The 26174-nt window shown below is 36.9% G+C and overlaps 1 protein-coding gene across 5 annotated transcripts in view; it reads right to left on the reverse strand.

The window, feature by feature from the left end:
* Nucleotides 1-26174, reverse strand: part of ICA1L (islet cell autoantigen 1 like) — a 64309-nt gene that overhangs the window by 20020 nt on the left and 18115 nt on the right. For all 5 annotated transcript variants that reach the window (XM_045078583.1, XM_045078582.1, XM_004764181.3 and 2 more), the window contains exons 3-10: nucleotides 20197-20365; nucleotides 17016-17088; nucleotides 15635-15758; nucleotides 14265-14463; nucleotides 12387-12512; nucleotides 10497-10595; nucleotides 9028-9110; nucleotides 6736-6779 (exon numbers count right to left, since the gene is read on the reverse strand). In XM_045078583.1, coding sequence (XP_044934518.1) covers nucleotides 6736-6779; nucleotides 9028-9110; nucleotides 10497-10595; nucleotides 12387-12512; nucleotides 14265-14463; nucleotides 15635-15758; nucleotides 17016-17088; nucleotides 20197-20365 — 917 coding nt within the window. The remainder of the gene's footprint in view (nucleotides 1-6735; nucleotides 6780-9027; nucleotides 9111-10496; nucleotides 10596-12386; nucleotides 12513-14264; nucleotides 14464-15634; nucleotides 15759-17015; nucleotides 17089-20196; nucleotides 20366-26174) is intronic.

Here is a 26174-nt window from a genome sequence, read left to right on the forward strand (position 1 = left end):
AACAGAAAACAATACAACAATATTTACAAAGTGGTAAAAGAAAATACCAACCAACCTAAAATTATTTACTAAGCAAAACTGTCTTTCAAAAATAAGAAATAACAATTATTTACAAACATAAGCCATTCCATCATGGAATCTTTAATAACTTCCAAAACTAAAAGCTATAGTAACAGAAAAGGAAAATGAGGTCACAATGAAGATCTGAAATATATGAAGAAATAATAACAAAGAAAAAATACTAGTAAAATACAAATAACATTTCTTCATAAAACAAAAATATTTTTTATTGCTATGTGGGAACTCACAAAAAGAGAAATAAAACATTGAAGAATAATAGTTGGTGAAGTGAGATGGAAGTGACTGGATTTAGTTTAAGATCTTTGTAATGTTTTGGGAATACTGAGATAGTCATAAACCTAGCCTTTATTTCAAGTACGAATGATATGGACACCCGGGTGGCTCAGTTGGTTAAAGTATGCATGATAAAACTCAAGGGAAACCACCAAAAACAAATAAAATGTGTAACTTCCAAACTAGTACATGGGGGGGAAAAAGGACTAAGAAATCTTCAAAAACAAGTAATAAAATCTTAATCAATCCAAAGTAAGCCCAAACAGGGACAAGAGAATGGGGTAGAACAAAACAAAGAGAAAACAGAAAGTACAAGTCCAAATATAAACCATGGCAATAAATGTAAATGGACTAAATTCATCAAAAAAAAAAAAAAGAATGACAAACTGATATATGGGGCCTTTAAAAAAAATCCAGCTTAATTTTATTTATAAGAGACATAACCTAAGATATAAGAACATGGGAAAGTTGAAATTAAAAGTGCATAAAGGGGTATACAAAGCAAATACTAACAAAAATAAAACTACTTAAGCTAAGCTAATGTCATATAGAGGGAACTATAAGCCAAGAAGTAATATTAGGGACAGAAGGGGTCATCATATTATTAACAGATTAATTTGCTAAACAGATTAATTTGGGTAGAATTCTAAACTGGGGTGCCTGGGTGGCTCAGTCAGTTGAGTGTCCAACTCTTGGTTTCAGCTGGTCATGTTCTCAGGGTTATGAGATTGGGCCCTGGGTCAGGCTCTCTGCTCAGCATGGAGTGTGCTTGAGATTCTCTCCCTCTTCCCCTGCCCCCATTTGTGCTCATTCCCTCTCTACAATAAATAAGGGGTTCCTGGGTGGCTCAGTCAGTTAGGTGGCTGCTTTTGGCTCAAGTCATGATCTAAGGGCCCTGGTAGTGAGTTCAGCATTGGGTCCCTGCTCAGCAGGAGGTGGGCTTCTCCTCCCTCTGCTGCTGTCCCTTCTTGTGCTCTTTTGCTCCCAAGCTCTCTTTCTCTCTCTCAAATAAATAAAATCTTTAAAAAGAGATTTTAAACTTCTATGCAACCATCACTCCAAAATCCTAAGTATATAAAGTGAAAAAGTGCAGGAAGAATGAAAACCGACTACAGTAGCAGAGATTTCAAAGTACATTTCTCAATTACTGATATATTAAGTAAATAAAAAATTAGTAAAGCTATAAAAGACTTAAAGCAGCACAAATAATTAGCTTGATGTAACAGATATGTAGGCTCCTGCACTCAATGATTAGAGAACACATCAAGCCCATGGAATATTTAGAAAATTTGTCCACTTCTTAGTCCACAGACAGTGTCCCAATAATTCAAAGAATCAGTATGACAAGTACAGCAATTTCATCTCTGACCATGATGAAATTAAGTTAAAAAGTCAATGACAAAAAGGTTAATTTCAGTATTCCCTTAATTTGCTGATTTTAGAAACACAATTTAAAATCACTCATGGCCACAGATGACAAAAGATATAATGAAAAGCTAAAAACAATTTAAATCAGATTATAATGAAAATACTATATATCAAAGTTTCTGGAATCCATACAATGGATTAAGCAATATAAAGGAAGTACCAACACAAACTGTGTCATGGATGAAGCTCAAAGTGTTACATGAAGTGAAAAAAGATACAAGGACACCACACATGGCATGATTCTAGCTACATGAAATGTCCAGAAAAGGCCTAGGAGTGGGAATGGGGATTACAGCAAGCAGGCGTGAAGGATCTTACTGCTGAGGGGATAAAAAGGTTCTAAATCTGACTTCTACAGATAGTTGCAATGCTCTGTCGTAACTAAAAATTACTCATTTATACAACAGAATGAGTTTTAGGATAAAATATACCTCAATAAAGCCTTTTTTAAAAAAAACTTGTGGGATATAGAAAAAGAGAAATTTTAGCTTAAAAAAAAACAAAAATAATAGAGGAAGAAAATAATAAAGATAAGAAATACAATTAATGAAACAGAAACAAAGATTCAATAGAAAACCAAAAGCTGATTTGTTGAAAGAATAAACCCTTAGCAAAATTCATTAAGAAAAAAAGAGAGAAGGAACAAATAAATATCTGGAATTAGAGAGTAGACATAATGGGACACCTGGGTGGCTCAGTTGGTTGAGCATCTGACTCTTGATTTTGGCTCAGGTCATGATCTCAGTGCTGTAAGACTGAGCTCTGCATTAGGCTCCAAGATCAGCAAGTCTGCTTGGATTCTCTCTCTCCCTCTCCCTCTGCCCCTCCTCCCACTTGTGTTATTTCTCTCACTAAAATAAATAAGCTCTTTAAAAAAAAAAAAAAAAAAGTAGGGCGCCTGGGTGGCTCAGTGGGTTAAAGCCTCTGCCTTTGGCTCGGGTCATGATCTCAGGGTCCTGGGATCGAGTCCTGCATCAGGCTCTCTGCTCGGCAGGGAGCCTGCTTCCTCCTCTCTCTCTCTGCCTGCCTCTCTGCCTACTTGTGATCTCTGTCTGTCAAATAAATAAATAAAATAAAATAAAATATGATCTGTATCTATGTGTACACTTAAAAATGCCTCTTGCATTAAACTGTACACCTATCATGTGCCATGTAGTTTATAAATATCTCTAGTCTTAATATCTCTGTAAGGTAGGCGTATATGACTCATATTTCAGATGAGAAAAATGGGAAAGGTAAATATGACTTGTTTTTAAAAGCTGGCATTCAAACCCTGGTTTTTCTGACTCCAAAGCTGCACTGATTGAATATATACTGATTGTATACATAATCTGTATTTATAAAAAAATAAAAAAAGAACGTGTATTGAAGTGTGAGGAGAAGCTTGAAACTTATTCATACCACCCTGAAATAAATGTCTACATTAAAAGCCCTCATCTTGGAGAAAAATCAAAATTCCCTCAGGAAAATAATTAGACCTTCTAATGAGGTGCTGCTAGAAACCTAACTCATTGCTGAGTACAGCCTCCAGGCCCATGTGACCAGGAAGCCTGGACTGAGACCCTGGGAAGTTACAAAGCACATCCTACCACCCACCCAGAAAGAGAAACAAGTCAGCAGCCCCACCAGAGTATGAAGCCTAATCTCCTGCCCTGCTCACTGGGAAGCCCTAACAGTGACCGTGGGGGGCTCCAGAGCCCAGCGTACAGTGCTGCCCTGCAGCCAGCTCCTGTCTATAGCACTGCCTGGCATGGAGGCCACGCAGATGGCCGTGTTAGCTGCTGAGCACAGCCTGCCGTCTCAAGTGAGCAGGGAGCCCAGGCAGTGATCCTACTCAGTTGTAAAACACAGCCTCATGCCCTGCCCAGTCATGCAGTAAAGCATGAGGCCCACTCAGCTAGGAAGTATGGCCAGCAATCTTGCCCAACAGCCACCGCCCTGCCTGATGTAGAACCCAGCCTCTGCAGTCTCAATTGCAAAGCACTGGGTGAGCCCATATCAGACCATTAAGCCCTGCCTGTGACCCTGCCTGAAAAAATTGGCTCGGCAGTGGCATCCTTTGATCAGAGATGACCGTGAAGCCCAGCTAGTGACCCTGCCTGACCTCAGAGCACAGCCCTTTCACCAGGGATCCCAGCTAACAGCACCACTTAAACACAAAATACAGCCAATGGGTCTTTTCCAACCTCAGAGCATGAGCAGCGCCTTTGTCCAGTCAGATACAACAACACACTGTAATCACACTGTCAAAAGTCAAAGACTGAATTTTTAAAGCAGCAAGAGAAAAGTACTTCTCACATATGAGGGAGCCACTATAAGACTGTAAGATTTCACAGGAGAAATTTTGCAGGCCAGGAGACAGCAGTATGATGTACTCTAAATACTGAAAGAAAAAACCTCAATGAAGAATATTATACCCAGCAAAGCTGTCCTTCAGAAATGAGAGATAAAGCCCTTCTCAAACAAATGAAAGTTGAGATAGTTCATCGACCATAGACCTCCCTTACAGGAAGGCTAAAGGACATTCTACAAGACGAAATGAACGGATGTTAAATAACCTTATAAAACCACATGAATGTGTACAGTGCATAGGTAAAGGTAAATATATAGTCAAAGATTATATAATATTGGAAGAGTTTTGTATAAATCACTTTAAACTCCAGTTTAAAAAGCAAGCATTAAAAATAACTCTAACTACAATAATTAGTTATTGGATACACAATGAAAAAGGTGTAAACTAAAATGTGAGGGGGAGACAACTGTGGAGTTTCTGTATAGTAATGAAGTTCTTATTAGCTTAAAATAGGATGTTATAGTTCATGATTGCATATAGAATGGAATTACTCAACCATTAAAAAGAATTAAATCTTGCCATTTGTGACAACATGACAGACCTAGAAGATACTAAGAAGTTACTATGCTATGTGAAACAAGTCAGACAGAGAAGGACAAATACCTTATGATTCCCCTTATATCAGGACTAAAAAAAAAATCAAAACCAAAATGGAGCAAAACAAAACAAACAACATCATAGAGAACTACCCTTTGAATATATATATATATATATAGATATAGAGAAATAGTGGTTGCCAGAGGAGAGTGGGGTGGAGACATAAACAACATACATAATGGAGATTATGAGGTACAAACTTCCAGTCATGAAACAGATAAGTCACGAGAATGGAAAGTACAGCACAGGGTATACAAATGACAATATTGTAATAACTTTGCAAGATGACTACATTTATTATGGTGAACATTTCATAATGTCCATAACTGTCAAATCCCTGTGTTTTGTACCTGAAACTATTATAGAATTTGTTTATTTATTTGACAGAGAGGGAGAGAGAGAACAAGTGGGGGTCAGGACGGTGGCAGGCAGAGAGAGCAGGAGAAACAGGCTCCCCACTGAGCAGGGAGCCTGATGTGGGGCTTTCTCCCAGGACCCTGAGATCATGACCCAAGCTGAAGGCAGATGGTTAACTGACTGAGCCACTAGGTGCCCGCAGTACCGGGAACTAATATATGTCAACTATACTTCAATTAAAAAAAAAACAACACCTGGGAAAAGACTCTTTGACGTTGGTGTTGGCAATGATTTTTTTGCATTGGACACCAAAAACACAAGAAACAAAGGCAACAATAAAGAAGATTACATGAAACTAAAAATCCTCGGCACAGCAAAAAAAATAACAATCAACAATCAAAAACCCAACCACATTTGCCTACGGAATGAGTAAAATATTTGCAAACCATCTGTATGATAAGGGGTTCCTATCCAAAATATGTAAGGAACTCATAACTTAATCGCAAAAACAAAATAACCTGATTAAAAAAGGGCAAAAGAACCTAGACACATTTTTCCAACTGCAGAAGACATGTACACAGCCAACACATACAGGAAAAGGTGCTCAACAAAACACGACTCATCAGGGAAACAGAAATCAAAACCACAGTGAGCTATCACCTCACGCTTGTTAGAACGCTAGTATCAAAAAGAGAAGAGATAGCAAGTGTGGGACAGGCTATGGAGAAAAGGGAACCTTTGTACATTGTTGGTGGGAATGTAAATTGGGGCAGCCATTATGAAAAGTAGTATGGAGGTTCCTCAAAATATTAAAAACAGAACTAGCATATGTTCCAGCACTTCCACTTCTGGGTATATATCCAAGGGAAATAAAATTATTATCTTGAAGAGCTATCTGCATCCCCATGTTCTTTGCAGTATTATTTACAATAGCCAAAACATGGAAACAACTGAAGTGTCCATCACAGATAAATGGATAAAGAAAATGTCATGTATATAGATATGTATAATAGAATCAAATTGAATATTATTTACTCATAAAATAACATGGATGAATCTGGAGGATATTATGCTAGGTGAAATAAGTTAAAGAAAGATAAATACTATGGGATCTCACTTAAAGTTTAGATCTTAAAAAGCCAAACTCAGAAACAAAGAGTAGATTGGTGGTTATTGGGGTCTAGGAGAGGAGAAATGGTGAAATTTGGTCAAAGGGTATAAACTTCCACGTAAAGATGATAAAGTTCTGGGGATCTAATGTATATCGTGACAACAGTTAACAATACCATATTACATACTTGACATTTGCTAAGAGAATAAGTTTTAAATGTTCTTGCTACCAAAAGGTATATAGTACCTATGTGAGGGGATAGATGTGTTAGCTACGTATATAGTGCTAATCATTTAGCAATACGTACTATATTAAATCATCACATGGTATACCTTAATCCTACACAGTGTTATATGTCAACTATAACTCAATAAAGCTGGGGGGAAAAGAAAGCTAACTCAAAAGTGTTTATATAGAAGAGATTTATAAATGGATTTAACATGTTTTTTTAAATGAATGGATATTAATACAATCTGTTTTAAAAGGTTGTGACAAACTGTTTTGACATTTCAAATGTGATCATTTCACATCTTACCTGGTTCATTTCCCAAGCTCACTTCCTCATCTGACAAAACTAACCTAAAGTAAAAACCAAAAAATGCAAAGATTTTGGTTAAAATATACTCAGGACTCATATCCTATAATTGTATATGGTTAAAAAAAATTTTTTTTTAACTGAGATGACATATAAAATAGTTGTCTTGTAGATAGCTCTAAAATCTGAGACAAATGCCACTTCTTCTCTAGATCTACATAGACTATGAAAATAATCCTTCATCCCTTATTCTTTCAACAACAGTTACCGAGTACCGAGGAAGCAACAGGCACCATGTTTGGTATTACAGGCACCGTGCTAAGTGCTACATATAGTGAACATCTGTCACCAAAGTCCTGGAGTATGAGGTTTCATTTTCAAGCACGGAAGCAATTTACTCAAGAATACTTGGGATCTAAATAGAGGGAATGAAGAATCACAGAAAAAATGGAGCACTCTATTTTGAACAAAGTGATGTTTGCACAAGAAGACACATTTGCCTAAAATATTCTCAGTCAATACTAATTTTGGATATTTGTATCATCCATCTGCAGTAAAAAAATCAGACAAAGAAATTGAACATAGATTAAGGCATTATTCCTGGAGTTTAACCTCATAACTCCAGTATTAGAGGCTGTCTTTAATAAATCTTTAAAGATACATAACAAGCAATACAGGTACCGCCTGCTTTTCAAAAGTTTGCATTATGCTTCTACAGAAGACCTACGTTAGTACCCACCTTTGCTAACTGAAAGAAGTCCAAAGAGGATTTTCACTTTTATAAAAAAAGCAAAAAGCAAAATACAGTGTTGTTTTACAAGGAGCCCTTTTAGAGGCGGTGTGACCCTGAGCAGCGACAGCAGCGCCACCAGGCTCCTTCCCTGAGAACTACACTCAGCCTCTCAGCATTAAGCCACTAGAGTTCTGAATGGTATCTGTGCACAGCTGTGCTCTATCTAGATTTATTTTGTGCATATGCTAGCAAGATGTGTGCTAGGGTGTCAGGAAAGCCTGAGAGAGGTTATTTTTTGGGTCTATGAATACTCAAAAAATTTTCCACAAAAATTAATGGTAATTGCTTCTTTGCCTTACACTGTATACTGGCTTATGAAATGTTTCGTCGGAATACTCCACTTTCGGATAGCAGGGGAAACCTACACGGTATTTATTTGCAAAAAACACAAAAATAAACCTACAGAGAAAGTAGATACTAATGAGTTGGAATGAAATTTCCAATAACAGCATATATACATGGGTTTTTAAACAACTTGGATGGAAGAAAAAATAAAATGCTTTGTACTTTGTTAGTTAACTGAAAAGGTAGTTATCATAATGCCAAAGATGCATGAGAGGATTTTGAATAAAACTTTCATGAAATGTGATAGTGGAAAAATTTTACTAAATGAATATATTTCATGTAACATAAGATATTAAATGTTAATGTATAAGTTTCAGTTATAACTATACATTTGATTAATCTACATCCTAAATTGTTTGTATAGTCAAGTTAGCCATAATATTTGTTTGGATTTCCCCACAGAGAAAAGAGGGACCTGCTGATATCCTGGATCACGTTTCACTCAGCAGTACATGGTCTGTCACAGTTTGGGTCTTGTTTCTGGGTGTGTTACTACACTGAGTGCAACCTACTTAAAATGAGAAGTGGAAGCTCTGAAAGGAAAACAAGAGTACGATAAAAAGGGAAACAGGCAACGTACAAGATGTGCATGGCAAGAAGCCCCATTTTCAGGCAACCAGTCCCAGTCCTATTGGTGTTGCTCTGGAGATAGATGTTCAATAGCTTCTGTTTCATAGCTGCTGGCACCTGTCCCTTCCTCTTGCAAGCTGGCCCTTCTGGGATTCTAGGTAGAGACTCTTAATACAAAGCTCAGTCTCCCAAACTACAGAATTTGGAGTTATCGCCTCAATCTGTTCTGTACTGTTACCATCAACTTTGCTTGCCATGTCTAAAATAGGGGGGGAAATCAGGCTTCAAAACAAATGTTTAATATTAACTGGTAAAATGGGGCACCTGGCTGGCTAGTCAGTTGAGCACCTGATTCTTGATCTCTGGGTCGTGAGTTCAAGTCCCCTGCTGGGTATAGAACTCACTTAAAAAAAAAAAAAAATCTCTTAAAGATATTAACTGGAAAAATGACATAGAAATAAATATTCAGTAAGTCAGAAAAGAAACAATTCTTTCCATATATATCCTTATCAGTAGCCACAGTTTCCAAATACATCATATTATCATGTATCAGTATCCATAATACCATACTTCTGCCTGCTTACTTATTGAGGTTTTCAGTGAGAGAACTGTTCTCTGTTTGTTCTTTGTGGTCTTCAGTAAACTTGCTTGGAGTGTCCTGTAGTTGCTAAGGACAAGAAATTCAATGTTAAGTAGATGGAGTGTTTCTCTCTTTGTGCAAACAAAATGAGAATAAAAATTCTAAAAAACAACATAAAATGGGGATAATTTTGAAGTAGACTAGAGAGTGGGAAAGATGGGATGTAATGTAAATTGTAATGTAAATTGAACTAAGCCCTGTGTCTCTGTTTATCCTGGCTGCCTATGGCAACCATATGGCCTAGGACATAGGCTAGCCACAGGGTTTCTAAGTCTGTGATACGCCAAAGAAGACTCACGCAGTGTTTCTGACTTTGACTGCGATGTTCTAAATATGGCTGAAGATTTTCAACTTCATGTGAACAGAAATTAGATATTAAATTTGCCTAAAAACACAGTATGCTATCCAGTGAAACATTAATAGAGAAAAAAAAACATACGCACAACAAAAAACATAAAGACTAATACGAGGGTATCTATTTGACTGGAAGATGCTCTGTGAGAACATGACTTAAAAATCCATACCAAGCCCCAGGAATACACAGGTACAAGATAGGGATCTATCCCAGATACCACATCTAGCTTGAGTAATCTCAACAATAACATTTTCAAGCTCTATTTAAAACAAGACAATTCACAGACCTATACCCCTGGGGCAAATAATAAATTATATGTTAATAAAAATAATGAAAAAATAAAATAAAACAAGGCAGAGAGATAGGTTCAAAGGCATTGAAATCTAGCCTAACCAAAGTAAAGAAATGATTACCATGGTGTGACTCTGCTAGATAAGCCATATGCAAAGAAGACTGACAGGAAGATACTCAAATGTTAAAAACCTCAGAGTACCTTTTACTATGTAGGCATTACAGAAAGAGTTGATCTAATACAAGAGAGTAGTCTCTTAAGCTGTAATCACCCATAATTTTTGCATCATGAATCACATCTACATATGATTCTATTCTCTACAGAAGAAAACTATACTTTACAACATGAGTATAAAAGTAAAGCAAGGGAATTTTTAAGTTCTAAAATTGTCAGGTATGTACTCTGGTTGTTTTTGAAAAGCCAACGACCATTTTCCATTGCTTGTTCCTCTGAAGTTTTTCTTTTCCATAACTTTTTCTTATCTCATTTGCATTTTAATTTTCTTTTCTCTTGCTGGCTCTTTTACTCCCCGCCTCTAACCCCCACCCAATATCTTGAGCCCACCAGCAGTATTCTCACATATTTGTTTAGTGTTGCTGGTAGCGCTTGGAATTAGGGACGTACTGGAAAACAACTGACTAAAGGAGTGTAGGAAAATGTTTCCCAGTGTTTTGTGAATTGAAAGTTAGGCTTAGCGCAAAATACTTTTGGTGTTATCCAAATGAAGTATAATATATCTAACAAAAGAACATGGAAAGAAATGTACCTTGACAGCTACAAAATCATATGGATGGAAGCCAGTACAGGCCCCATGGATCTGGGACATCAATCGAGCTGTTTTCTCCCAGAATCCAAGCAGTGTCCTCTGCAGAGAAAGAAAGGTTGTCACTACAGATATGATTTTTTTTTCACTGCTGTTTTTCCTCACTAATGTAGGCAGATGAATGGTTGCTGAATAATAAGCAGTAGGAAGTAAAATCAGTTTCTGGGTTTGGGAACCACACAGCATAAGAACTGGCATCTTGGGGTACCTGGGTGGCTCAGTGGGTTAAGCCTCTGCCTTCGGCTCAGGTCATGATCTCAGGGTCCTGGGATCGAGCCCTGCTCCCCTCTCTGCTCAGTGGGGAGCCTGCTTCTTTCTCTCACTCTGCCTGCCTCTCTGCCTACTTGTGATCTCTCTCTGTCCAATAAATAAACAAATAAAAATCTTAAAAAAAAAAAAAAGAACTGGCATCTGTATTGGCATATATATGTTCCTATCTGTACACAGCAGTGGAATGTACACTGGAATCAGCTAGAGAGTAATACTAGTAGATTAGAACACTTTCTGAAGAGTCCAAAAGAGAAATGTTAAAAGCACAAAAATACTGCATTTATATTAGGGGTATATGTGTAAATCTCTATGTTGGCAAGCATATATAAACCCTTATTAATTGGAAAAAAATAGTATGTACCACTAAATTTAGTCTTTCATTTGGGCACAAGAAAGAAAAAAAAATGTGTTCTCAAGCCAACTCCAGTAACTGAACATTTTCCTTGGTGTTTCAAAGTTCCTAGTCAAAGTAAGGGGGCTGGCTGGAGAGAATAAGGAGAACCGAACTACAAGCTGTTGTGTTGCAGGCGTACGCCACATGGATTGCCGCACTTTTTTAAGTGTGTCCTTTCTTGACTCCTGAATTCCACAATACTGAATGGAAGGAGGCAGATTTCCTACAAGGCCCAGTGAATGGGCCTTGTTTATTATTTAGTTTATTATTTATTATTTAGTTTATTATCTTATGTAAATACAGTTTATTCTATTTTGCCATTCATGAATACATGTTAAAATCAGTCATTGCTGGGGCGCCTGGGTGGCTCAGTGGTTAAAGCCTCTGCCTTTGGCTTGGGTCGTGATCCCAGGGTCCTGGGATTGAGCCCTGCATCGGGCTCTCTGCTCAGCAGGGAGTCTGTTTCCCCTCTCTCTCTACCTGCCTCTCTGCCTACTTGTGATCTCTGTCTGTCGAAAAAATAAATAAAATCTTTTAAAAAATTAGTCACTGCTACTAATTAACATCTAACTTACTCGTTGCATGATATTTATGTGTGATTTGAGGTAATAGAAGTGCAGGTGAGACTCCTGAGGTTAAAGTGGTGGGAGATGGCGACTTGGCAGAATGAAAAGAACACAGGACCCAGCATGAGAACACTTGGGTTTTTAGCCCAAATTACCATGTACTTTAATTCTCCTACATTTCACTTTCCTCAACTATAAAATGACAGGAAAGTTTTAAACTACTGAGCCACAGCTAGTAAACTATTTTAATAGTTTAAAATAATTTTAAACTATTGGGCCAAACAACAGTTTCAAGTTTTAAACTACTGGGTTGAGGATGTGAAACCTGCCTCAACGCCCCCCACTCAAACCTAGATGGCCCCTAAGTCTCCCTCTCCTAGGACACCAAGAAGAATAACATGAAGATACAGGAGTAAGGAATCCCGAATGTCTTTTTCAGTCTAGAATTCTATGATTCTCTGTCATAACCTCGGTAAGGCAATTTTCAAAGTCAAAAGAATCTGATTATTTATGCAATTTTTTTATACCCTTTAGACAACTTTTAAAAAGGAATCTCACCACTCATCTTTACTGCAAGGACATGCTGACCATGGAGGTGGGTACCTGGTAGGTAGTGAGTGAGTGAGATAACATATTGCAGCGACTAGCTCCAAGTAAATCCACTTTCTGACAAACATCCATCTTTAACTTGTCAAAAGAAGCTTTGCTATTTCTCACTTGGATCTGTACCTGCAACCACAATAATATTTATTATTATTACTGATAATACAGACACAAATATACCATATAGGCTCATGATACATATTTTCAGGCACATGAAGTTGTAATAAACATGACTAATTCGGTTTCCTTATATTATTATTTCATGATTAATGGTAAAGATTTGGGCTATTTTTAGTAATTGTAGGAGATTCTTTCCAATGGCTATCTTTATGCTGAGAAAGTATGCAGTGATAAATGGAAAGTATATAGTTAAGAAGAAAAAAATCCCACAGAGTCCAAATAAAAAGAAACATCCAAAACTACTGATGGATAATATCTAGCTAACAGAAGAATGAATGGAAAGGGGACATAGTTAACGTGTTGAGAAGCATTAATCATAGTTCTGAATCATGGAGATACATTTATAAATTTAAATATAGGCCTATCATATTTCTTACACGTGAGGTAAGTCATATGTCACCAAGTGGCATGAATATTCAACTTTTAAATATACGTATTGATTCATTCAAGAAGTATTTATAAGGTATCTATTATGTGCCAGGCACTGGGATATTGTGGTGAACAAAACACTGTTCTTTCCCACCACCCCTGAGTGAGGAGGCACAGGAAAAAACAGTAGTAAATAAATATATAAGATCATCTCAAGTTGCAAAGATAACATATAAGTGAAAAGAAATTACTACTTTGGGTAAGATGATGAGGGAAGCCTTTGGTGAGCTCATGCAAGATGTTTGAACTGGGACAGAAAGAAGATGAACGAGCCATGCCAACATTCTGAGAAGAGCATTGTAGGCTCAGGGAAAAGCAAGGACAAAAGTTCTGGGCATGGGAGGTCGGTGAAGAGTTTAATATGTTTGCAGAACAATACGGAATAGGCTAGAACATATTCCTTCCTGGGGCATGAAAAGGGCTAGAGTATAGGGAGTGTAAGATGTGGCTGCCCAGGGGCCAGGAAACAGGCTGTGCAGGGCTACCTGGGTCCAGATAATTTTAGAATGCATTCTTTTTCAATTAAAATTTAGGTAAAATTCGGATAACATAAACTTAACCATTTAAAAAATATACAATTCAGTGACATTAGTGTATTCACAATATTGTCTAACAACTCCCTTGGATTATATTCTAATTGTCAAGGTTTACAAAGGGGAAAGAATACCAGGTTGCTTGGCCTATACGGTGGTTTGGGTAAAGGCTCCACCAATATTAAATACGATTTGTAGCATATGTACACTATTTATAAAATGAAGGAGTGAGTGAATTTTATTATTCATATATGGTAAATTTAGGGGATACAATTCATAAGTAGTCTATTTAGCAAAAACACAAGTCCATACATACTTTGAATGTCTGTGGCCAAACTAGGTATTGTAGCAGAAGAAGAATCTGATAATCTTCACTTTTTCTTATAATAATCAAGTTACCTAAATTTTTACTTAAATTGTTTATTTTTTCCTCACTAATAAACTATTTCCCTCCCTCAGATCCCAAAAGTCCAGAGAAGAAACATTTAAAGGGTGGTGACATCTACCGTGAGAGGGATAAAAAACAAACTAATAGAAAATGTTGATAGGGTGGGGATGTCACTCAAAGAGTAAAAAAGTGTGAACTTTTGTACTTCAAAGGTCTCTAAGCAACCAAGAATTTATAATATAATGTGTTTTAAAAATAGCCTGATATTTTATGATCTTGAATAAATTATTCTGTGTAAGTTCACTAGGTTTATGTATCAAGAAACTGACAGGGAAGGGCTTCTCATACTTTTCTGAACTTTTCCATTTGTTTTAGGGTATCTGGGTCCAGCTCTTGGGACACGTCCTTCATCCACAGCAGGGCTCCTCTGTATTCTGTGCGCGCCTGTTCCATCCGATTGATTGTCATCAAGGTATCAGATACCGCCCTTTGACTGAATGTTGCTACTTCTTGCTTAAGACGTGACAGAGGAGTATACAGGGCCAATCTAACGGCAGAGAGGTAAAAATCAGAGGGATGTACATCCCATAAACAAAATAAAAAACAAAGGTTTAAAACCATAAAGCATATCTGCTGTGAGGATGAGTCTATAAAACAGGAAATTATTAAGATGCCTAAGGAACTTTAGAAAGCAAATAAAGATCATATAGCCAACTCTGAATTGTTAATGATGATGTGTCTATATCTCCCCCTTCTCTTATTTTAAGACATATATTATTTTTGCAATATTTTTTATGTTAATCCACACATAAATAACCTGCCAATAATTCTGCCCTTTAGAAAAGTGTTCCATGGGTAAAAGAGATCCTGTATTCACAAAGCATAATCCTATAAATAGAAAGTCTTTCATGTGACAAATCTGAGGTAAAACCTGGGTATAGAGAAGCAGATAAAACACTAGAAGAACTAGTGAGTGTTGAGTTCTTAGCAGCTGAGGATGAGAACAAAAAAATCAAGAATTTAAGAAACACAAATCAAACCTAGCTCTTCTAGTCACCATTTTTTACTTAGTTACACTGAAGGGCCTTGTACTGAGTGTTCATTTGTTAGTTCCTTAACGATGGGCTTTTGCTCTGATGTGGTGTTTCAGAATAAAGCCACTCAAGTTATACATCGTCACTGCAGGTCTGATAAGACCTATTTCTATTTTTCTTCTGAAAATGCAAAGATTTTGACTGTATTTAGTAAATGTAGGAGAGTCTTTGCTGCAGGTATCTTTATGTTAAAAATGTATAAAGTGTAAAAAAAAAAATGTATAAAGTGATATATTTAAGAAGAAAAAATGCTCCCTGCTGAAAAAGAAGGAAAGTTCTAATGTACTCCTAGATAGTACAGTGTCCAAAAAAAGAAAGAAAATAATTAAAATACACATATTTTTATATGTATGTACCTGTTACATTAAACTACCTAAGAAATTTAAATACAGGCTTAAAGCCTATTTCTAGGAATTAAGCAACCTAAAATGTCCATTTTTAAGTAAAATTCTTTTACATACAAAATAAATAAGAGGCATCAAAACAATTATATGCTGTAATAGATCTCTCTTTTAACCCTTTACTGAAATGACCGGTAAACTTTACAGATATGCAAATTTAGAAACATAGGCCAAAACTATCATGTTGAGGACAGTTTTAAGGCTGATGTAAAAAATCGTAAACCTCTGCTTGGCTGAAGCACAGAGGGCCTTGCCGGCAGCATCCATCATTTTACCAGCGGGGGTCGGATCTCGTTCTGCTTGAGACTTTAAAAAGATTCCCAGCTCATTTTCTTCCTCTGATATAACTAGGAAAAAAATCACAATATAGTTAGCTGTTTCATCATTTGTTTAAAACACACAACAAAAATTCTCAATATGTAAGAATTACTTGGAGGAAGGAGAAGCTTATTTTAAAAATGCAAATTCCTGGGGCTACATTTACAGAGATTCTGATTTTATAGGTCTTAGGATCTGCTTCCCCCTACCCACAAGTACTCTGGATGGTTTTGATGTAAATTCTGTGAATTCTCAGAACTTGCATTTGGGAAAAACTGATCTTTAGTGAAGAAAAAAAAAAAAAGTTCCAAAATGACAAAACCACAATTGATGCACTAGCAATTGTGCAGACATGCATTTTAGGATCATTGCCTCTTAGTAAGTATTCGTATCCTATTTAAACTTAACTTAATCTTGACCCCCACCCTGGCTTCGGTGACACGTATTCAGTATCCCACGTGCACAGACATTCACAATTTTACTGCTGTAACTGTAAAAGTTGTCATGTAGTATACTAGTACTCAGAGTGTGGTCCACCGATTAATTCCAGTCCAGAACCACTTGTTACCAGCCTGTAACAGGTACCAAAACTAAGAAGCTGTTTAGAAACTTACTAATTTGAGTATTTTATATCTGTTGAACCTAATAATAATAAAGAAGTGTGCTTACATTATTCATGTCTTCTTTAATTTCCTTTTTCTAGAAATTAATTTTTATTGTATATTATAAAAGTGTCAGTTTACAACAGTTTGAAAGTAAAACATGAAACAAAAGTGGTCTTTGACCACAAAGTTTTAGAAGTCTGACCCACTAATCGCAATAAGACTAATAAGTGGGGGAGCCCATAAAGTGTTCAAATTATAAGCTTAAAGTGACAAATGACTAATGTCATGCCAATTGCACCCTGGTTCACTGCTGGAAAAGCTGAAGTTAAAAACTGAAAGAGGAAGAGGTGCCAGCTGACTTAGTCAGTAGAGCATGTGACTCTTGATTTTGGGGTCGTGAGTTCAAGCTCCACGCTAGGCATAGAGTCTACTAAAAAAAAACAAAAACGAAAAGACTGAAAGGGGAGTCCCTCAGTACGTCTAAGGCAGCAGCAGAACTCAAGCCCCTCACTTGCTAGCCCCCCATTCCCACCGCTCCTTGCTGTTACTTCGTCATCAGGAACCATTCACAAAATAGTTCAATAAACTATTGTTTTTGTATTAAATATTTAATTCACAAAAATGCAAGTGAATTATTTATTGTAAATGAGAATTATTGGATAGATATATAGGATTTCATACCATTGAGTCTTAGCTGATATTTCTCAACTATCTTCAGAAGTTCAGCGCATGTCTCTTGAATGGAGTGAAAAACCTTTGAAATACAAATTTTATTAGGACAATCTACAGAACCATAAGCAAATATAATATATATGTTATAAGCACTTTGAAAGCAGAACATTTCCTTTTAAGTGCTATGTCTGTTTTCCTCGACTTCGATGTACTTCACTATTGGTTTTATTTTATTTTATTTAAGATTTTTATTTATTTATTTATTTATTTATTTGTCAGAAAGAGAAAGAGAGAGAGAAAGAGAGAGAGCGAGCGAGCGCACAGGCAGACAGAGTGGCAGGCAGAGGCAGAGGGAGAAGCAGGCTCCCCGCCGAGCAAGGAGCCCGATGCGGGACTCGATCCCAGGATGCTGGGATCATGACCTGAGCCGAAGGCAGCTGCCCAACCAACTGAGCCACCCAGGCGTCCCTGGTTTTATTTTTGATATAGAAAATTGAGATTCCCCCAAAAGGGCTGGAAAAAATGGTGATAAATACATGGGAATTAATAAAAATTTGTAACTGTGGAGTCTGTCCTCCTCTCAGCTCCAAACTAGCTAAATAACAAAAATGTAAATCCAATATAAACTGGATCAAAGAGTGCCAATTACAGATGAAAAGAGTATAGATAACCTTAGAAAATGTTAACTCTCAATCTGGCTTTTCTGCAATATTATCTTTAGCATAACAGGTGAGTGAATTACCATAAAAATTAAGTAATATATTATAACATCAAAAATAAATTACTTCCAGATTGTTTTTGTTTGGGATTGTCCCTTCATTACCACTGTTACAAATAGCTAACAGAAAAATAAAACATCCAGTAGACACCCATTTCAAAGTAAGCACGTGAAAATTTGAGATTAGGACACATTATACACATGAGATGACTCTTCATACATATCTATAAATTAAGGTTTTCCCAGGAAGATGGGGTGGCATAGGTTTTAGGGTACAGCCTTCTTCCCACAAAGTGCTCTGCTGAAGAACTTTTACAAGACTTTAATTCAAAAAGACCTTGGCACTGTAGCATAGTATTAGGCACTAATAACCTTTTGAGTATCAAATAAATTTCCAATATCACCATTGAGCCTGTGTATTCCCTCTCTGAAACAGTTTTCTTATTATTTTGATATGTGATTAGACCCAAGGAAGATCAGTGATAGACACTAAAATCTAAATGGAGGAGCAACCATCAACTTTCCATATAAGGTTAGGTATGTTTGAAATGAATTTGGTAGATGGAATTGGCAACTTAAAAAGCTGTTTTAAAATCACATGGAAGACTAGAAAAAGATATAAAAATGATTGTTCTAGGGTGCCTGGGTGGCTCAGTGGGTTAAAGCCTCTGCCTTCTGCTCAGGTCATGATCCCAGGGTCCTGGGATCGAGGCCTGCATTGGGCTCTCTGCTCAGCTGGGAGCCTGCTTCCCCCTCTCTCTGCCTACTTGCGATCTCTGTCTGTCAAATAAGTAAAATCTTTTTTTTTAATTTAAAAACATTAAAAATGATTGTTCTACTATGATGAAATGATTATAGTTGTTTTTTCCCCCCATGGGTCTTTGAAAGATTTATATACAACTGCTTTTTATTTTTAGAATGAATTTTTTTTAATGTAAGGGGAAGTATAATTTGACAAAACTGTAATATATTTAAAGCATATAACATGATGATATAAGTATACATTCAATGAAAAATTTTCTCAATCTTAAAAAATAAAATAATGTGGGAGAAAGTATTTGGGTGATTTCAAGTATTTGTCTAATGGACAAGAAAATATGCCACACAGATTACCTAACAATGTAAAACAGGACAGGACAGTAAAATTTACTTATGTGGGAATATATGTGGAAACAGTAAAGAGTTCCTTTAGCCTCAAAATACTGATTACTTAGGGGCGCCTGGGTGGCTCAGTGGGCTAAGCTGCTGCCTTCGGCTCAGGTCATCATCTCGGGGTCCTGGGATTGAGTCCCACATCGGGCTCTCTGTTCAGCAGGGAGCCTGCTTCCCCCCCCCCCCCGCCTGCCTCTCTGCCTACTTGTGATCTCTGTTAAATAGATAAATAAAATCTTTTTTAAAAAAATACTGATTACTTATAATCAAGTCCCTTCATTTTTTTCAACACTTGTCATTGAATCATAAGAAGAATACTTTTCAAAACAGATAGTACAAGCTTGTTAATTTGTTATCTATTTCTACATTTGTTATGGCCATGACATAACTTTATGTTTTGTAGAATAAAAATACTTAGTAGATTATGACCTATTTAACGAGATCTGTACTTTTAAGGATTGCAACAAATGATTATATTCCAAGCATAATAGAACTCCTACTTGGAAATATTTTTAAAAAGTTATTTTCAATTAGTATACATACATGGAATTAGTAAACCTGCATTTAAAAACCCAGACCTTTTTGTATATATCGGAGACTTTTCTCCAATTAGTTTAATTACTTAAAAGTGTAAAACACTTACAGGTCTAAAGTAGTTTCATGGTAATTACTTATTTTATTTAAAATGAAAAACATAGCCAAAAAACACATTACAAAATACTTTAATAACTCTATCCCTTAATTATACAGAAACAAAGACTAACTTTAAAAATCCTCACTCAGGGGACACTAGCAGGCAGACTCAGTCAGTGGAGCATGTAACTCTTGATCTCAGGGCTGTGAGCCCCACAATGGGTGTAGAGATTATTTAAATAAAGAAATGAACTTTAAAAAATAATAAAAAAATAAAAAACCTCATTATTTGATTTCAGTTAATTTCAATGAGATATAAGACGACACATAAAAGTAGCACAAAAATTACAACATGATATATAATGAATATATGGTCTCAATTAAGAATATAATTAATTAATTAATATTTAGCTTAAAAACTAATACTTGCACCAGAGAAATTATTTAATTATTCTTTCTCTAATTTATGAGTACCAGTTCTGCCGATTCTCAACTTGTGAGAATTGTGACCTCCTATGCAGAAGATCTGATTGTGGGGGAATAGCTCAGTGGTAGAGAATTTGACTGCAGAAGATCTGTTTGACAGATGAATACAATTAAACATTCTATTATCAAATTTGCAAGCTCTTCAGTCATAGTCCCAAAGAATAACCACTTACATGCAACATAAAGAATCCTCAAATTTACCTCGAGTTTAGCATCCAGTTCAGCATCAGATGCCACCACGTGCTCATCCTCCTTTTTTCCTGTTGCTTTGATAAAGACTTGTTTAGTTTTCCAGTATTTCTTCTGCATTCTGCTAACTACTGACTGGTTATCTTCTGGTCTGGGTTGCCCAAAGGAATCCATGGAGTGACTACAAAGAAAAGACTAACATTTCTTAAATTTTTTTCAATAATATATATCTAATCAGCGAGTATTTAATCCGATTGAAAAAGTGAAAGATACTAAATGGAATATTAATGTTAATAACTTTACATAATATTTGGTCTGTATGGTCTAAACTTATGACACAACTTGCACAAGTAACGGGCAAAAAGATTAATGATGCTTACATTAATTTCAGTTAGGAGACAAAGGTGATAAAACTATTAAAATTTTGTAATAATGATTAGAAATAACTTTATTTTATTTAACCGTCTATTTATGGACATCTATTAGTTTCTAATATTTACCTTGTAATAATACTGCAAAATGAACTTATACACACATCTTTGCATGTTATTATCATTTCCTTTAAAAAGTCTGCTATAGTTACAACTGCTATGTCAGAATACACATTTAATAAATACTCGTAGCTATGCAAACACTCAGATACACACTCTTTTATAACTCAAAGAAATACTTTAGTATCCAATAAATAAACAAAAATAAAAATCTTAGGTGTAGGGGAGATATGTTAGCAATAAAAATGGGAGCAGCCTGGGTGGCTCAGAAAAGCATTCGACTCTTGATCCTAGGGTCACAAGTCTGAGTTATTTATAAAAATTATTAAAAAAAAAAAAGAAAGAAAGAAAGAAAGAAATTGCAACCTGTCAACTTGAAAATTAATGTCTAAGTAATTCCCCTGGGTAGCCATCTGGCCCTGGGTTCTTATTTGTTAGGAGACTTTTGATTATTGCTTCAATTTCCTTACTGGTTATGGGTCTGTTCAGGTTTTCTATTTCTTCCTGGTTCAATTTTGGTAGTTTATATGTCTCTAGGAATGAAGCCATTTCTTCCAGATTGTCTAATTTGCTGGTGTGTAGTTGCTTATAATATGTTCTTATAATTGTTTGTATTTCCTTGGTGTGGGTTGGATGCTCTTTAGCCTCCATGTATTTGAGTTCTTTCCAACTTTCCTCTTGTGGTTAAGTTCTAGTTTCAAAGCACTATGGTCCAAAAATATGCAGGGAATGATCTCAATATTTTGATACCAGTTGAGACCTGATGTGATCTCTTCTGGAGAGTGTTCCATGCACACTAGAGAAGAATGTGTATTCTGCTGCTTTGGGATGCTATGTTCTGAATGTATCTGTGAAGTCCATCTGGTCCAGTGTGTCATTTAAAGCCTTTATTTCCTTGTCAATTTTTTGCTTAAATCATCTGTCCATTTCAGTGAGGGAGGTGTTAAAGTCCACTACTATTATTGTATTATTGTTGATGTGTCTCTCTGATTTTGTTATTAATTGGCTTATATAATTAGCTGCTCCCATGTTAGGGACATAGATATTTAAAATTCTTAGGTCTTCTTGTTGGGTAGACCCTCTAAGTATTATATAATGTCCTTCCTCATTTCTTATTATAGTCTTCAGCTTAAAATCTAATTTGTCTGATATAAGGATTACCACTCCAGCTTTGTTTTGATGTCCATTAGCATGGTAAATGATTTTCCACCCCCTCCCTTTCATCCTGGAGTTGTCTTTGGGTCTAAAATGAGTTTCTTGCAGACAGTATATCGATGAGTCTTTTTTTTTTTAAAGATTTTATTTATTTATCAGAGGGAGAGGGGGAGAGAGCGAGCACAGGCAGACAGAATGGCAGGCAGAGGCAGAGAGAGAAGCAGGCTCCCTGCTGAGCAAGGAGCCCGATGTGGGACTCAATCCCAGGACGCTGGGATCATGACCTGAGCCGAAGGCAGCTGCTTAACCAACTGAGCCACCCAGGCGTCCCGAGTCTTGTTTTTTAAATCCAATCTGATACTCTGCGCTTTTTGATTGGGGCATTTAGCACATTTACATTCAGGGTAACTACTAAAAGATATGAATTTAGTGCTGCTGTATTGCCTGTAAGGTGACTATTACTGTATATTGTCTCCCTTCATTTCTGTTCTATGTTACTTTTAGACTTTCTCTTTGTTTAGAGGATCCCTTTCAATATTTCCTGTAGGGTTGGTTTGGTATTTGCAAATTGTTTTAGTTTTTGTTTCTCCCAGAAGCTTTTTATCTCTCCTTTTATTTTCAATGACAGCCTAGCTGAATATAGTTTTTTTGTTTTTTTGTTTGTATTCTTGGCTGCATACTTTTCTTATTCAGTGCTCTGAATATATCATGCCAGTCCTTTCTGGCTTGCCAGGTCTCTGTGGATAGGTCTGCTGCTAATCTAATGTTTCTACCACTGTTGGTTACCGACCTCTTGTTCTGAGCTGCTTTCAGGATATTCTCTTTGTCTCTGAGACTTGTAAGTTGTACTATTAGATGACAGGGTGTTGACTTATTTTTATTGTGCCTCCTGGATTTTGATGCCTGTGTCCTTCCCCAAATTAGGGAAGTTCTCTGTAATAATCTTCTCTGATTTACCTTCTGCCCCTCTCTCTCTTTCCTCTTCTTCTGGGATCCCAATTATTCTAATATTGGTTCATCTTATGGTATCACTTATCTCTTGAATTCTCTCCTCATGACCCAGTAGTTATTTATCTTTTTCTCAGCTTCTTTATTCTCCATCATTTGGTCTTCTATATTGCTAATTCTCTCTTCTGCCTCATTTATCCTAGTAGTTACAGCCTCCATTTCCAATTACACCTCATTAATAGCCTTTTTTATTTTGACTTGGTTAGATTTTAGTTCTTTTGTTTCTCCAGGAAGGGATTCTCTAGTGTCATCTATGCTTTTTTTCAAGCCCAGCTATTGTCTTTGTACTAGTAATTTTGAACTCTAGTTCTGACATCTTACTAATATCCATATTCATTAGGTCCCTGGCAGTTGGCACTGCCTCTTTTTCTTTGAGGTGAGTTTTTCTGTTTTGTCATTTTGTACAGAGAAGAATAGATGAATGAGAGAACAGAATGCTAGAAGGGTAACAACAACCCCAGAAAAATATATACTAAACAAATCAGAAAAGACTTGAAACTGGGGGGAAAGTAAGGGGTGGCGGGAGAAGAAGAAAATGATCAGGCTGGTGAATAGAACAGAGCCACACACGAGATTTTGGGTGTATTTTGGTCTGTTAGAAATACTTCCTCCCAAAATTTTAAAGAAAGAAAAACTTATATATATACAAAAATAAGGGTAAATACAATGAAGGGATGGAATAGGATTGTAAAGATGAAAATTTTAAAAGACTTTTAAAAAGGAATTGATAAAATGTTGGTTGAAAAAAGAAAGAAAATAAATAAAATTTTTTAAAAAGGGGAGAATGTGATCAGGTGGGAGACTAGAACAAAGCATATACTAGGTAAAGGCTATCTTTCAGTTTGTTAGAAGAAACTGTACCCAAAAAGTTTAAATAAATAAATGTGTGTGTGTGTGTGTGTGTGCGCGTGTGTGTGTGTGAAATAAGGTTAAATATAATGAAGGGATAGAATATGACTGTACAAATGAAAATTTAAAAAGATTTTTAGAAGGATTTGATAAGATGTTGGTTGAAAAGGAAAGAAGAAACATTCAAAAAATAGAAAAAGAAAAAAATAAAGAAATTTTTAACAATTAACTTGAAAGACTAAAGAATCATGGGGGAAAAGTCATGAATTGTATGTGCTGTATTCCCCTAACGCTGGAGTTTTGCAGTTCTCATTGATGGGTAAACTTGGTCTTGGCTGGATGTTCTTGCTTATCTTTAGGGAGAGGGGCCTGAATCAAAGCAATCAAATGTCTTTGCTGGAGGTGGAACTACACTGCCCTTGCCAGGGCCCAGGCTAAGTAATCTGGTTTGCTCTTGGTAGCTAAGTAGTCTAGGTTTGCTCTTGGTACCTTTTGTTCCCTGAAAGCTTTCTATACAGCTGTGGATGATGAGAATGAAAATGGCGGCCTCCTAATTTCTGGTCCCAGAGGAGCTGAGAACTTAGCGTCTGCCTCCTCAGTGCATCCTCAGAGAAAAGCAGTCAATCACTCCTGTCTTCTTGCTCTGGCCACACTCCATGCTCACCCAGCCTGTGACCAAGCATTTCTTTTTTTCTTTAAAGAATTCATTCATTCATTCATTCATTCATTCATTTATTTATTTGACAGAGATCACAAGTATGCAGAGAGGCAGGTGGGGGGGGGGGAAGCAGGCTCCCCGCCAAGCAGAGAACTGGATGCAGGGCTCAATCCCAGGACCCCAAGATCATGACCTGAGCCAAAGGCAGAGGCTTACCCCACTGAGCCACTCAGGTGCCCTTGACCAAGGATTTCTGTCTCTGGCACACAACCCCATTTGGCATCTCCAAACTCAGCAGATTTCTGTGGCATGCTCCTGCGCCACTCCTCCCAGGGGAGGAAGGGGAGTCTACCTGGATCTGCCTCGTGTTGGGTCCCTGCTCAAAGAGTAGTGGTCCAATTGTGTCATGGATCAGTTTATGGCATCCCCGAGCTGAGACAGGTAGTCAGTTTCTAGACATTCTCTGAATACTCTGCTTTGGATATCCTCCTGGATTCCTGGCAGTTCAGGTCTGTTAACATTTAAATTATATTATATATATAAATGCAGAACCTCTCATATGTGATGCTGGATAATATGGCTGGACATAAGTTGAGACAGAAAATAGAGAATTTAATCTCGGTACAAAATCAAATTGGATTTGATACAATCATTATACTGTTCCCACACATGAAGAATCTTGAGGGAAAACTTGCAGTTCATCTTTCCTGTCCAATTTCTGTCTGCTTTTGGTTGCTCTTGACTGCTTCCAATTAGTTTTCCTCCCAGACTATTATTAGCATGAGGGTCAGTCCAATTGTATGACAAACCGCTGATTTCTTCTACTAAGCTGAATGCAAGTTCAGGCCATATCAATTAAGAGAACAAAATTCCAGGGAGCATCAGAAGAGAACATCTCTTCCCTGCTCCTACTTCAACGCTGACAGAGCTCAAATAGTATATTCCTTGCCTCTCTCCACTCCCTCACTATGTCCTTCATGGAGAAGAAAATATAATTTACCAGACTAGACTTGAGAAAAATAAACTTAACCCTCCCTTTTCTCTCTGTAAAGAAGCTATCCTGACTGCAGAGAGCACACATTTCCTGGCAAGGGGAGGATAGTGGCTGAGGGGGTAAATCTGCAAAAGATGGGATTTGCACATTTGTGGTTTTTTACTAAGGGCACTGCTGAAACTGCTTGCCACTGGAGGTAGGTTGAACAGAAAGCAAAATCTTATAGGCTTGAGATATCAAGTTCAAGGCTGATGAACTACAGAAATTTAGGAAGGATATCCCAAAAGAGAGGGAGCAAAGGAGATGATCCCTAAAATCTGTATATAAAGTCCTCCCAAGACCTGTGCTGATTACTAAACTAATCATGAAGTGAGGGAAGGGACTCCAAGGATGCTGGCAGAAAAAACAAACAAACAAACAAACAAACAAACAAAAAACGGCTGGAAACTAAAGTAAGTAAAGATTCAAGCTACTACCGCTATAGAGGAGAATGTCTAGAGCTTGAGTTCAGCCTAGTTATCTGCCCTCTAGAAAAAAAGCTATTCTTCAGAAAAGCAAAACAGAATCCAGAGTCTCTAAAACTCATCATTTAAAATGCCAAGTAACTGGGGCACCTGGGTGGCTCAGTGGGTTAAGCCTCTGACTTTGGCTCTGGGTCCTGGGATTGAGCCTTGCATCGGGCTCTCTACTCAGCAGGGAGTTCGCTTCCTCCTCTCTCTCTGTCTGCCTGTCTACTTGTGATCTCTCTCTCTCTCTCTGTCAAATAAATAAATAAATAAATGGGGCGCCTGGGTGGCTCAGTGGGTTAAAGCCTCTGCCTTCAGCTCAGGTCATG

Source organism: Mustela putorius, unplaced genomic scaffold, assembly GCF_011764305.1.
Source record: "Mustela putorius furo isolate JIRA1106 unplaced genomic scaffold, ASM1176430v1.1 tig00000275_pilon_pilon_pilon, whole genome shotgun sequence".
Classification (NCBI taxonomy): Eukaryota; Metazoa; Chordata; class Mammalia; order Carnivora; family Mustelidae; genus Mustela; species Mustela putorius.